The sequence below is a fragment of the Podarcis liolepis genome (genome assembly GCF_965112155.1).
Source record: "Podarcis liolepis genome assembly, chromosome: 8".
Lineage (NCBI taxonomy): Eukaryota > Metazoa > Chordata > Lepidosauria > Squamata > Lacertidae > Podarcis > Podarcis liolepis.
Genome location: NC_139560.1, coordinates 78068994 through 78082821, shown reverse-complemented (window position 1 = coordinate 78082821; position 13828 = coordinate 78068994). Strand labels below are relative to the sequence as shown.

The 13828-nt window shown below is 47.3% G+C and overlaps 1 protein-coding gene across 1 annotated transcript in view; it reads right to left on the bottom strand.

The window, feature by feature from the left end:
• LPCAT1 (lysophosphatidylcholine acyltransferase 1) overlaps positions 1 to 12912 on the bottom strand; it is a 48641-nt gene extending 35729 nt beyond the window's left edge. The window contains exon 1 of the mRNA XM_083519428.1: positions 12388 to 12912. Coding sequence (XP_083375554.1) covers positions 12388 to 12552 — 165 coding nt within the window. The 5' untranslated portion in view covers positions 12553 to 12912. The remainder of the gene's footprint in view (positions 1 to 12387) is intronic.
• Between the last annotated feature and the right edge of the window lie 916 nt (positions 12913 to 13828).

Genomic DNA, 13828 nt, shown 5'->3' with positions numbered 1-13828 from the left:
TGCAAAGTATTCTTCTCACTGGAGAAATTATTGCTTGTAGGGCATGGGTTATATTCAGGGAGACTTCCTTCTTTACAATTTAAAGTCAGACGAATGCTCCTACAAAACACTCCCACATTTAATATGTAAACAAGAAAAGATTTACACACATGTATACTAGACCTGCTCTCAGATTCTCAGCATATTATACACATCTATTAACCCTGATCACATTATGTTTTTAGACATGGAATAAACTTCCTGAGTGCAGATTTTAAATAGTGTATTGCGAAGAAATTCAAAAACAAGAAGTCACCATGCCACTATTAAAACTGGCAGGGACATTAGATACACGAGACTGCAAAATACTTAACAGTCTTTTATTTTAAAAGTGATCTGAGTGATTGCTTCTGCAGCAATAAATGGGTCTTCTTGGAGTAAAATATAAGATCTGGAAATCATTTAAGCATTTAAAACTGAAGGTATAGAAATTATGTTCACCCTTTTTTTTACCTTTAAAAAACCAGGCTCATAAAAACTGCACACTTAAACAAAATAGTCCTAAACAGAATCCTATGTTGCAACAGTTTGAGGAGCACATTGTGAAGGAGCAAGTCATGTAGACTTATCCAGCTTCCCTTGAACCAAGATGCGTTGCCTTTGCTACAGCTGACATAGGATTGTGCAGTTACGACTATGTGCTGAAGACCATTATGGCGTGCTTTTAGAATTTCCCGCAAGAAACTATTAGTATCCTACCCAGAGCTTGAATAAGAATGGGTCAGGAGAGGCCCAGCCCACTGAACCCTTCGTGGTAGCTTCCTGAGCTACTGTTTTGCTAGAAACCAATGGGAGGAACCACGAAGAGCACCCTTACCCTTTCCCTTCTTACCTCATTCAAGCAAGCTTTTCTCCCCTTGGACAAGACTTTTGCACCACTCAACTGTACAGCAGGGGTCCTTCCAAAGCACAGCCATCCAATAACGGCTAAGAGCAAGGTTGACTGTGCAGGAAGGTGCCAACACCTGTGCGCTTGATCCTCTATGATGCTACTATAGAAGAGGATGCGTGTGTTCTTACATTGTCTGGGGGTATCTGGATGGCCACTGTTGGAAACAGATGCTAGAGTAGATTAAATTTTCTTGAGCAGGGCTGTTCTTAAATGCTGAAACCACGGCCATAACCTAGATTGGATCTACTGAGACCATGTAGCAAAGGCAGGGGTAAGAAATGTTATTTGTGCTTTTGACACCAAAGGAAATTGGCCATATCCTGTTTCCTGCTTGGCAAAGCCCATCTTATGAGGGAGGAACCAAAGAATGAAACATTTTATTATGACCCTGCCCATAAAGTCAGGTTCTCAGGGAAGTCAGCAACGGTACCTTACGGAATAGGAAATATCTAACGTTGTACCTTTAATCTCATCCAAAAACAGAAATAGAACCAATTCAAATGATCAGAGGCCAATTGAGCTAACTTTGGTAGTATGCAAGGCCCTGGAATGGATATCAGAGAAAAGATTAATTAATGATGTGGCAGGAAATTGCAAACAGACTGTAGTGCAGCATGGGTTCATCACATGTAGAAGGTGCCAAGACTAATTGGATAACTTTGAAAATGGCAGCTGGCTCTCTGGGCAATATAAATGCCAGATTAATCAGTTTAGGATTCAAATATTTCATGATAAAAATTATTACCTGCAATGGGAAGAGATATTCATCACTACTAGTACAAAGGGAAAACTGAAGAGAAGTAGGCAGAACACCAACATACTTTGATCTTGTTTTACATGCACCAATAAATGCCAATTGAGTGTGCCTCTGAGAAGAAAATATATGGAGAGACTGAGTTCTTTACATCTGAGGCTGTTATGAGAGATGATCTGAGAACTGGGAAATAGAGACATATTGCATTGCACTGGCTGCCAATACATTGCTGAGCTAAATTCAAGATATTACTGTTAGGTTTTAAATGACATAGGACCAGGTTACCTGAAGAACCACTTTGTTCCTTATACACTGGCCAGATCACTGATCACCCAGAGAAACCCTCCTAACTGCTCCAGTTATCACATAATTGTTTGGTTTCTATGCAAACTAAGGCTTTTAGCCAGGCATCCCCAACCTGCAGCCCTCCAGATGTTTTGGCCTACAACTCCCATGATCCCTAGCTAACAGGACCAGTGGTCAGGGATGATGGGAATTGTAGTTCAAAACATCTGAAGGGCCGAAGGTTGGGGATGCCTGCTTTTAGCATAGTGGCACTCGTACTTTGGAACACTGCTTCTAATGAATTAAGAAAGAATTTTGACATTTTGTCGCCTGCTGAAAAGGTTTCTGTTTCAACAAGTATTTTCAGAGAATTAATTTGATTCAGCCTTAATCATTTGTTCTGGATTTTGTAATGTGTTAATGCTTCTATTGAACACCACCATGGTCATTTTATGATTTGGCAGTAGAGAAACAAATATATTTCTCTTTTTTTATTATTAAATTTTTATTATTTTTCCAAAAACACTAAAAGAAAAAAGAAAAAGAAAAAGAAAGAAAAAGAAAAACAATACAACACATCAAATTAACAAAACAAGACTAAGACAATAAGATAAATCCTCCAATTTCATTATCCCTTCTTTCATTCACTTATTTCCACGACCTCCTCACACCTCCCTTTTTGTATTCCACTTCTGTTAATTATTTCAGCAATTCCTTTCCATCCTCCTCTGTTTTCTATCCTATAATTATCTTAACTCATTCTAACCTTATTTTTTTCCTTTAATAGTCTATTAACCTATCTGTACTTTGATTCCTTATAATATTTCTGCTAAAGCCATATAACTTCATTTCAACATTTTCCTAACATTCATTAAATATGTTTCTCTCTCAATTTACATACATCTATGAACTCCTATGTCAATTTTGCCCCTGGGAGTATGCATGGGAATCTAAGAAACTGCAATGGGCACCACAAGATACCCATTTAACAGGAAACAACTGGGTGAAACTCAGACCCCAAAACAGGCAACACATCTACACTCCAAGAACACACAAAATACTGTCAAAAAAGGGCAAGTGAGCCACCCTCCCCCACAAAAAAACCCAGGCAAAGTGTCTTCCAAACAAAGAAAAAGCAGCTGAAATGCATTCCCTCTCAAAAGATAAAGTAGGCAAACCCACAAAAAAGGAAAGAAGAGGAAGAAAATAATAATAACGCCAACAACTGCCACAAAACGAACCAAAATGGAAGCGAGGCACCCCAACATGGGGCATTCTGGAAGAAAAGAAGTTAAGAGGATGGATGTAGATGAATGCCTGCACTTTCTTTTCCAGCCAGCTCAGCAGCACCCATGGTAAAAGAAACCAGGAAAACTCATTTTATAAGAACGGGGAGGGGCAGTAGGTCTTGGCCAAGGGACATATCTGAGGGCACCATGGTGCTTAGAGGCACCCCATTACAGATCTAAAGAATATGTTAAAAAAACACCACCTGGGGTTTTTTTGGGGGTGGTGGTGGGGGGCTCATGAACTGGTTTAGTTGGCCATTAAGAGGGAACAAGTGGAACTTGCAATGCAGTGCTGCAATGTATTGCTGCCATCCGTCTGTCTCAGAGACAATGGAGTGCTCCTCTGTGGGTGAAGTCAAACCGCTGCATTAGAAGCACTTAAGTGACCTACTTGGGGCACAAGCCTAGACAGTGTGTATGGAGGTCCTGGACTGCCCACATGTCAAGACCCCCTTCTCAGCCTCGCTGGTGTGGTGCAAAGGAAAGCAGAGCAATACATTTGGAACTACCTTGGCTACAAGAAAGGTGGTGTATAAGACTCCACTCCAGATTTGTGTAGGGTTTGCTCCTTAGCCCCTTCTTCTCCCAAAGATGTCCCACAAGGCAGCAGAGGTTTAGGATCAGAGGTTTCAGTCTCTTAGATGGGCTACCTTCCCAGGCTGACAAGCCCCATCTACCCCTCACTTCGCTCTGCAAGTGCAGAAACCGCCTTCTTGACCACTGGACCCACTACTGGTCTTACCCGCTTAATCTGCCAGAGCTTGTCTTCATATGCAGGGAAGTCCCTAACTCAATGAGGCTTTGAGATCCATCAGCTGCCCTCACCTGGTTTAGCTGGCCAGTCAAAGCTGTTCCCATGGTGTGGCCGCTGTCGCATGCTGACAGCTTCCAGGAGCCACAGCTGAGAGACTAGTGCAGGGTGGGGAACAGGGTGGGGTGGACAAACCACCCCAGAAGGAGCACGACGTGTCCCACACCAGAGGCACTACCCCTCCATATACCTCTGCAATGTAACATGCAATGTGTTCTCACCTCCCACCTGTTAAGGGATGCAGGCAGCCACAACCTCTTCTTGCAGGCAGCCCTTCCCAGTTTTTAATTTAAATTTTATTTATTTAGAAAATTTACGAAGTGCATGTTCAGAAAAAGTGTGAATCCTGAGTGCTGTACATAAAAATCAAGTTATCAATGCAAAAGGCAAAATATAACAAAATCTGAGACATAGTATCTGCTTATTGGGCTTATGGTGGGCTTACTCTGCTGTTTCAAAATTTTGCTTTGTTTGTTGTTATTTCTTGATACTTTCTGGTCCCTCTAATACTTTCCTTTTGTTTCTCAGCGTCCCTCTGTTGGCTCCATTTTGTCAGCACTCAGCAGCTGAACACACTATTTAAGGGAGCGACTATTGCAGTGGCGTAGCATTGGGGGTGCAGGGGGGGCCGGCGGCACCGGGCGCAACATCGGGGGGGTTAGGCAAATCCACGGGTTAGGGGGTGCAAATCCACGGGTTAGGGGGCGCAAATCCACGGGTTAGGGGGCGCAAATTACTTGCCTTGCCCCAGGTGCTGCCAACCCACGCTACGCCACTGACTATTGTGATACGAAAATCTCTTTTTTAGAAATCATAACCCACATAAATGATTTAACAAATACTCTACCAAGCACAAGTTTTAGGATCTATTATATTCAGTATTTTTCAGAAATATGGAGGATTAGTGGCTGAAGTTTTACAATAGGGGTGAGCTAGAAATTTCAGTACAGTGGTACCTCGCAAGACGAACGCCTCGCAAAACGAAAAACTCGCAAGACGAAAGAGTTTTCCGTTTTTGAGTCGTTCCGCAAGACAAATTTCCCTATGGGCTTGCTTCGCAAGAAGAAAGCCCATAGGGAAATCTCCAGGGACCTCTTTTAAAATGCTGGCGGTCGGGAGCAAAGACTTTCGCCCACCGCCGGCCTTCAGAAGAGGTCTTGGACCTCTTCTGAAGGCCGGCGGGGGGCAAAAGTCTTTGCTCCCCCCCGCCTTCCTTCCCGGGACAGCGGAGACTTCTCTGCTGTCCCGGGCGATCTTAAAATGCTGGCGGGCGGCAGCGAAGCTTTCGCTGCCGACCCCCAGCATTTTAAAAGCCCCTGGGGCAGCGGAGACTTCTCCGCTGTCCCGGGCAATCTTAAAATGCTGGCGGGCAGCAGCGAAGCTTTCACTGCCGACCCCCAGCATTCTAAAAGCCCCCGGGGCAGCGGAGACTTCTCCGCTGTCCCGGGCGATCTTAAAATGCTGGCGGGCGGCAGCGAAGCTTTCGCTGCCGACCCCCAGCATTTTAAAAGCCCCCGGGGCAGCGGAAACTTCTCCGCTGTCCCGGGCGATCTTAAAATGCTGGCGGGCAGCAGCGAAACCTTCGCTGCCACCCGCCAGCATTTTAAAATCGCCCCGGGACAGCGGGGGCTTTTAAAATGCTGGCGGTCGGCAGCAAAGCCCTCCTGTCCCTGGAGCTTGCGGGGCGGGAGGTGGGGAGAAGGGCTTTTCTTCCCACCGCCAGCCTTCAGAACAGCCTTCTGAAGGCTGGCGGTGGGAAGAAAAGCCCTTGTCCCCCCCCCAGCCTTCAGAAAAGGTCGGGGGACAGACTGTCCCCGGACCTGGTCTGAAGGCAGTTTCCATAGGAATGCATTAATTGATTTTCAATGCATTCCTATGGGAAACCGTGCTTCGCAAGATGAAAAACTCGCAAGAAGAAAAAACTTGCGGAACGAATTAATTTCGTCTTGCGAGGCACCACTGTAATGTGTGATTTGTTTTCCCCCCCTGCACTAGACTCCACACTGTCCACTAATGCATTCTAAATTTACAAATCAAGGCAGCATGCTCGGGATCTCTTATTAGCTAAGGCGTAATGAATCATGTTCGATGAGAAGGAGTAGAGTCTTGCTTAAGCACACAGGATGACCCTAGATCTACCTATCTAGCATTCTTTGCAAGAATTCCAGAAACCAACAGGTACCAGATAGTGCACCAGAAGGTTGTGAGCATTGCCAACTGTTATGTGTATAGGGTGCAGCAATGAAGCTAAGATGGAAACTTCCAAGTACACTCCACCTAAAATTAAGGAGGTCAACTATTCCACTATAATGTATAGGTTTTAGGAATACTTAACTGTTGCTGGATAATGCCCCATAAGCGATGCCAACGTGCATTTGGAAGCTGGTAATGATTACTTTTCCTGTCTGCTGAGGATTCATCAGCTGGAAACCACAGATGAGAAACATGGTACTTGGGTCTTGGTCACAAGATGACTATGAACCAAAGTGATTCAGCCATGGGAACACAAATAGATCTTTTAAGATGAATAAGATTTGGCAAATGTAGTACTGTACAGAAATCTGAGATAGCCATCCATCTGATACATTCTTATTACACCAACACAAAGAAGGTTCATATCCAGACTAGATGCCTCTTAACCTGAGTCCAATCTACAGTAACTTTCTCTATGCCTTGGCCACTAGCTTCCATCAACGAAACTGTGTCCAGCTCCACCTCAACCTCTCTCTTCTATACCCTCGCCAAGCCATGGTACGATTTGGCTGGTGGTAGCTATTAGGTAAGGAGAGACCGTGTTTGAATTTGATCAAACCTTGACTTAATAAGCAAATGTGTGCACAACCTTTGTGCACTTTGAATGTGTGTGGGAGAAGTCAACCATAGCTTATATTGAACTGGGAAACTGGTTAATAGCTTCCAAGGAAGTCAGAATGTAAAAACATGGTTTAAAGTTGTCTTCTAGACCCTGGATTCTCCACTCATGGTTTGCTTGAGAGGAACAAACCATGAACACTAGTTTGTAGGTAATGCTAAGCCAGCTTCCCAGCTCTCAAAACTGAACAGCCAAGTGGGCTTGACTGAGCAGCATGTACCAGTACAGACTATGGCAGCTGCAAGAAAACTGGCCCCACGTTTGTTTGTTTGTGTGCGCGCACATATACAAAACATACATTCCCAGATAATATAAACACTTTGCAGAGTGGTACATAAATGTGCTTTAATATCAATGATGCACTTCTCCATTTTCTCCTGAGACAGACAGATGCCAACCAAAATCTATTAACCAATTAGTATGCATAACAGTTTAGAAACCACATGAAGTTGCAATGGGAAACCTGGTTTAAACCATGCTTCTTATTAGTGATTTATATCAATACATCTTGCCGCTATAGATATTCTGAGAATTCCTGTTCTACAATCAGGAAATCAATTCAGTTGAAGACAGGATGGTTTAAAAAACATTATACACAGTAAACAATTAATTAGTTTGCAAAATGCATCTTTCTTAAACATTGGTTAGGCAACTGGGAAGGGGGCAGAAGATGGGATCCTGATTTCCACTTGTCCCCCCCCCCCCCGTTACTGGGGTCTCATCATTGCATGAAATTTGGGAGAGTGCCCCTAACCCTCAAGAGCAGCTTTTCAGGGGGCTCAGAAGGGTACAGTAGGGGTGGAGACGGGAGAAGGCACTGCTATATGAGTAGAGTTCTGCTTACACTTCTCTAGCGTGGCTTATGGTGTAACACAGAAAATATAGTGGTTCTATAAGAACATAAGAACAGCCTGTTGGTTTCATGGTGGCCAACCAGATGCCTTTGGAAACCAAAACTAGGGCATTCACAGAGGTCCGTAAGTTTTTACCTGGCTTATTAGCCAGATATTTTTGTTGCTGCTTGCACCCATGGCCCAGCCCTCCAAGCACATGTGGGGGGTGGGGGGAGGCTTCACTCATTTATGTTGTGACTTAGTCTGCTAATTGCCATCCTCTTCTTGCGCTAGTCCAGGAGTGACAAATGTCTGGCCTTCCAGATGTTGCAGAACTGCAATTCCCCCTATCCCTGACCATGCAAGCTGGCTGGAGCTGATGGGAGCCTGAGCCCAGCAATATATGGAGGGACACAGGTCAGTCACCTCTTTCCTAGCCCACATGAGGAGTTGTCAGAGCAACTGCCAGAGCGTTCCTACTGGCGACAAACCTTTTAATTTCATGTGTAATTCTTGTTGCCTTCCAGCAGAATTAGAAAAGGGCACACAGAAAGATAAGATTTTGTATCATTCAAGCAAGTTTGTTTTTTTAAAAAAACAAAAAAACAAATCAATGGAAAAAAGCACTAATGAAAGAAGTATAGCCAAGAATCAAGGAAAATGTGAATAGAGGGCTATTGCTCAAGTTTTCTCCATCCAACAGTAAACTAAGGAACACTTAAGGAAATTTAAAGCGGGCTAAGATGGAGGGGGAAGTTGCATTTTCATGCAATACAATGTTAGCGTACAAAATTCACTGCCACAAGAGATAAAAAAATAGTCTATATTGTGCTTTCCAGGTGTCATTCATGGTTATTTCCAAAAAAAGTGGTTGCGCTGTCTGTCTCTCTGTGTGTGTTCAAAACATAGTTGGACATTGTCAGAGCTGCTTGAAGATCCTAGCTCACAGAGGATCACGCTAGCCAGCGATCATTAAGTAAAAGTCTTTATTGAATTACAGTTTCCATTCTCACGCTGCTGCGGGCAACTCTACGTCTAGTAGCTAGATCGGCGAAGCTCCGTCTGAGTTCCCGCCCCGTGTGCACCAACTTAATATCCTAGCCTTGCTCCACCTTTTCCGCCTGACTGTCCTCCTCTGGGTCCCTCTACCCCCCGGGGCTTCTTTCTTCCGGGATTCTTCTGACGCTGACCCGGACCCTTCTGCCTCCTTGCGCCGGGCTTTAGGACCTGGCTCCCTTTCGGGGCTTACTGCGCCGCCTTCCTCTGCATTTGAACTTGGCGCGCGCGCCCAACCTCCCACTTTCCTCTTAACCGTTTCTTCGCTCCCCGATGGAGGTGTGGCCACTCCTGACTCATGTCCTCCCTCCTGTGGTGAGCTGCCAGCGCTTCCCCCCTGGCTCCCTTCCTCTTCCCTGTTTCCTGGCGGTGACGCTGGTCCCGATTTCCAGCTGCTCTCCTCTGAGTCCCCTCTGGCTCTATCTTCCTGGGGTGCCCCCCTGGACTCCCCCCTTGCCCTGGCTACTGGTGCTCCTTTCTGTGAATCCTCTGATTCACTGGAAAGACTGGGAGATCTCGGGTCGTCGTCATCACTCATCTTTTCTTCTGCCTCCTCCCCTTCGCTCTCTGTTTCCTCCCTTGCCCGTGCCTCTGCTGCCTGATTCAACATACTACCAAAGTTTAAAAGTGCATCCACTGGTCAGAGGAAGGCAAATGCCAGAAGCTACGAATGAAGTGATACTGGACAATTCTTTCCTCTCCATGTTCACTTCTGCACTACCATTTTTCATTATTCAGCTGGAAGTGTGGGAAACGGTGCCTAAGAAAAAGTACCAGGTTGCAGGAAAGTTTGCATAGTATAACTGTATGGACTTTGCTGTTCTTTCTGCAAGTGGAGTATGGGTCAAAACAGCAGTCACAACTGGCTTGCAGAAAGTAGGAATCAGTGTGCATAGCACAAACATTGATTAGAAGAGGGGTGAGGAACCCCATGCCAACAAGTCCTTGAGATGCCTAGCAGCTGAGAGGACTGCAAAAATATTGGTCCCATGAGGTGAGAAAAAAGTAAGTTTGGGTGCTATCCTTATGGGGCAAATCTTTTCAGCACTGGTATGCTACTATTGTTCTGGCACAGTAGAATACCATAACTTCTCCTGTGCTCATTTTGGACATTCTATGAACATCTAGTGCTAGGTATTATGGACAGAAGACTAGAATCTAAATGAGGCCAATTTGTTCCAATGTAACAAAAACTTTTAAGATCAGATAGGACTATGATTTATGGTGGCTAGATATCATATTTCATTTTAAAGCCGTATATGGCCCAGGGAAGATTCTGATATGGGCACCTCAATAAAGCGAGGAGAATTTATCAAACCTCATGTCTCTGTTCTTGGTCAGTGCAGGAAAATTAAGGGCACTAAAGTGTGGCAGAGGCTGGACACTAATACAGTCCCTATTACAAACAACAACAACAACAACAACAACAACAACAACACTATTTATACCCTGCCCATCTGGCTGGGTTTCCCCAGCCATTCTGGGTGGCTCCCAACAGAGGTCTAAAAACAGAATAAAACTTCAAACATTAAAAACTTCTGTGAACAGGGCTGCCTTCAGATGTCTTCTAAAAGTAAGATAGTTGTTTATTTCCTTGACACAAATGAGAAGACATGAGATGGTCTTTCTCATCATACAAACAAGGAATAGGAGGTGTGAAGAACACCAGAGCCTCTCTTGAGTCCCAACTCCAGGACTGCTTTTGGACTACTTTGCAATTCTAAGCATGCTTACAAATCAGCTGTGCTGAGAATGAGCCTTATTTCTGAGAACCTTGGTTAGGAGTAGGCTTTAGCAGGCTTCAGCAATTCCCACTTGCCACATTCACTATGACAAAGCATGGTGCCGTCCTGTGGAGACTGTGAGCAGCCAGTCTTCCTCCCAAGGCATGAAGCTGTGGGCAAGGTAGGCGACTGTCTTAGTAACCGCATGACAATCCCTGCCCCACCTCTTCAGCTCCAAAGGTTAGAGGGAGTCTGGGGCTTATTTGGCACCGGCAGCCACATTGCCCAAGATGCCTGAACTGCCTAGCCGCATAGGCAAACTTCCCACCATCTGTCTTTCCCACTCCAGACCAATTAAGGCAGACAAGGAAGGGTTGGATGCCACTGGAAGAAAGCACTCTGGGTACCTTCAAGAAGTAGACACAACCTAAGGCACTTCCTACCAGCTCTTCCTTGGGAAAAGGCCATGGGAAGCACTTGCCTATAGAGGGGGCAGAGGTGTACCTAGGGGTCAGCGAAACCGGTCCCGATGGGACCCAGGCCCAGGGGGGCTGCAGAAATCACCTGCCACGCTATGGAGCGTACAATGTGCAGTACAGTGGTACCTCGGGTTACATATGCTTCCGGTTACATATGCTTCAGGTTATAGACTCCACTAACCCAGAAATAGTACCTCAGGTTAAGAACTTTGCTTCAGGATGAGAACAGAAGTCGTGCAGCGGTGGAATGGCAGCAGTGGGAGGCCCCATTAGCTAAAGTAGTGGTTCAGGTTAAGAACAATTTCAGGTTAAGAAGGGACCTCCAGAATGAATTAAGTACGTAATCAGAGGTACCACTGTGTATGTTTGTGGTGATGTGTCGCTGCTGTCATGGCGTCATCGAACACAGAAGCTTCCCATCTTTCTCACACAAAATTTTTTATCACCCTTCCTCCTCGCCTCGCCACCCACTCTGGACACTTGGAGTAGTTGTAAAACGTAGTAATTTCTAATACGGCTGTTGTGGTAAAGTGACACCCCCCCCATACGTGTATGCCAATACAGCTCCTTGCCAAGGGTGCAAGGAGCACTATGTACAGCGGCAGACCTTGGCACCTCAAATATCAGTGATGCCCCGTGCCATACCATAATCCGACGCGCGCCCCTTGTGTTGGACTTCATAGTTGTGGCAACTGCTGTGGCGCCTCACAAGCTCTGCTGTCCAGTGCGACTGATCCACCCTTGATCCCTAGATCCACCTTTGCTAGGTATGCCTGAGAGAGTCGAGGGTGCCAGTTTACTGCAATCTTTTGGCTCTGCCTGGGAGGCCAAGCCAAAAAAATCAGGCCTCAGGGCTTTAGGCACCTGTTGTACTGAGAAGCATCAAGAAGATGGTAAGAGGCTGAAATAAAGCGGAGAGGTGAAGGAAAGGCCTCCTCAGAGGCGCAGCCTGATGATGGAGAAGAGGAGGAGGAGGACTTCAAGACCATTTGCGTTAGCGGTTAGGAGACTAGAACTAGTGCGATTTGGTTGCAGCGTCGCACGCAAAAGCGCCAGCCCCTCATTCCTTCCCCTCCGCCGGGCGCGCAACTCGGCGTCTCCACGCGTTGTGCAATACCACCCCCCTCGTCGCGTGCGTCTCGCGCACACACGAGCGGGTCTTGTCTCGCGGGCGCGCGCGGGAGAAGATATACACACATACATGCTTTATTTTGGGGGGGGGGGGTGGAGAGGAAAAGCCGCTCGCGCGCGCCCGCACTCCCCTATCTATGTCTACGCGCGGCGGTTTCCTTCGCCCCTTTCGCCTCCAGACAGGAGACATGCCCCGCTTAGCGCGCGCGCGCGCACACCCACCTTGGCTTTCTGCAGGGCGCTGAAGCGCAGGTGGTGCGCGAAGGGGCTCCGCACCGGCGGAGGGGCCGGCCCGGGCGGCTGCTGTGGCTGCTTCTCCTCCCCGCCGCCGCCTCCTCTTCCGCTGCCTCCGCCCGGGGCGCAGCATCCCCGGCCCTTCAGCCTCATGGTGAGGGATGCGAATGGAGGAAAAGCCGAGCGAGAAAATGGGCGCGCTGGGTCAGAAGAGGGAGGGAGGGGATAACGGAGAGATGAGGAGGAAGGAAGGGATGAGGTGAAGCTGAGGGAAATTCCTCTCCTCTGAAACAAGGAGCCGGGAGCCAGAGGTAGGCAATTTCGGCGCTGCGGTTAATCAACTAGGCCGAGCCGGGCCGGGGCTGGCGAGGGTGTCGGAGCAGCGCTCGGCCGCTTGGTCTCCCTGAGCCGGCAGGGAGGGAAGGAGGCGGATGCACGGCTGTGTCAGACGCTGCTGTTGCCGCTGCCGCGCCGAGCTCCCGGCTTCAGCCCCGCCCTCCGGAGCGCGCATGCGTCCTGGGCGCAGTGATGGGGGCGGAGGGCGGCAAGCCCTCGGCGCCGCCGCTTGGAGACTCTGAGGGGCGAGTGGGCGCGGGAAGGCAAGGCCTCGGCGGGGCCCAGTGGGCTGCTGTGAGGCGACCTCTGGGCGCTCGGTTTCCCTCCTCCCCCAGGAAGGCCACCAGCTTGGAATACTGTAACCCCAACAAACTTGGCATTTATGACTTTCGTTAGGATTGCGAGCAGGAGTCAGTGAACTTGTGAACCTTGCAGAGCGATGCTTCACCACTCTCGTTCTGTGTGTCGATTTCGCCTAGACCTTGGCTTCTCCGTGCAAAGGGATGGGATTCAGTGGAATTAGAATGAAAATGGTGGTCAAAACAGCAACTGGTGGCCAAAACAGAAAATAGGCACTGCAATTTGCTCACAATCCAGAGCTAGAGTTACCCACAAGTAAATTAGGTAAAGGTAAGGAGATCTTGAGAGTCTCATGGACTGCAAGAAGATCAAACCTATCCATTCTTAAGGAAATCAGGCCCGAGTGCTCACTGGAAGGACAGATCCTGAAGCTGAGGCTCCAATACTTTGTCCACCTCATGAGAAGAGAAGACTCCCTGGAAAAGACCCTGATGTTGGAAAGATGGAGGGCACAAGGAGAAGGGGACGACAGAGGACGAGATGGTTGGACAGTGTTCTCGAAGCTACCAGCATGAGTTTGACCAAACTGTGGGAGGCAGCGGAAGACAGGAGTGCCGGGCGTGCTCTGGTCCATGGGCTCACGAAGAGTCGGACACGACTAAACAACTAAACAACAACAACAAAGGGACGACTCTGGGGTTGCGGCACTCATCTCGCTTTATTGGCCGAGGGAGCCGGTGTACAGCTTCCAGGTCATGTGGCCAGCATGACTAAGCCGCTCCTGGCGAACCAG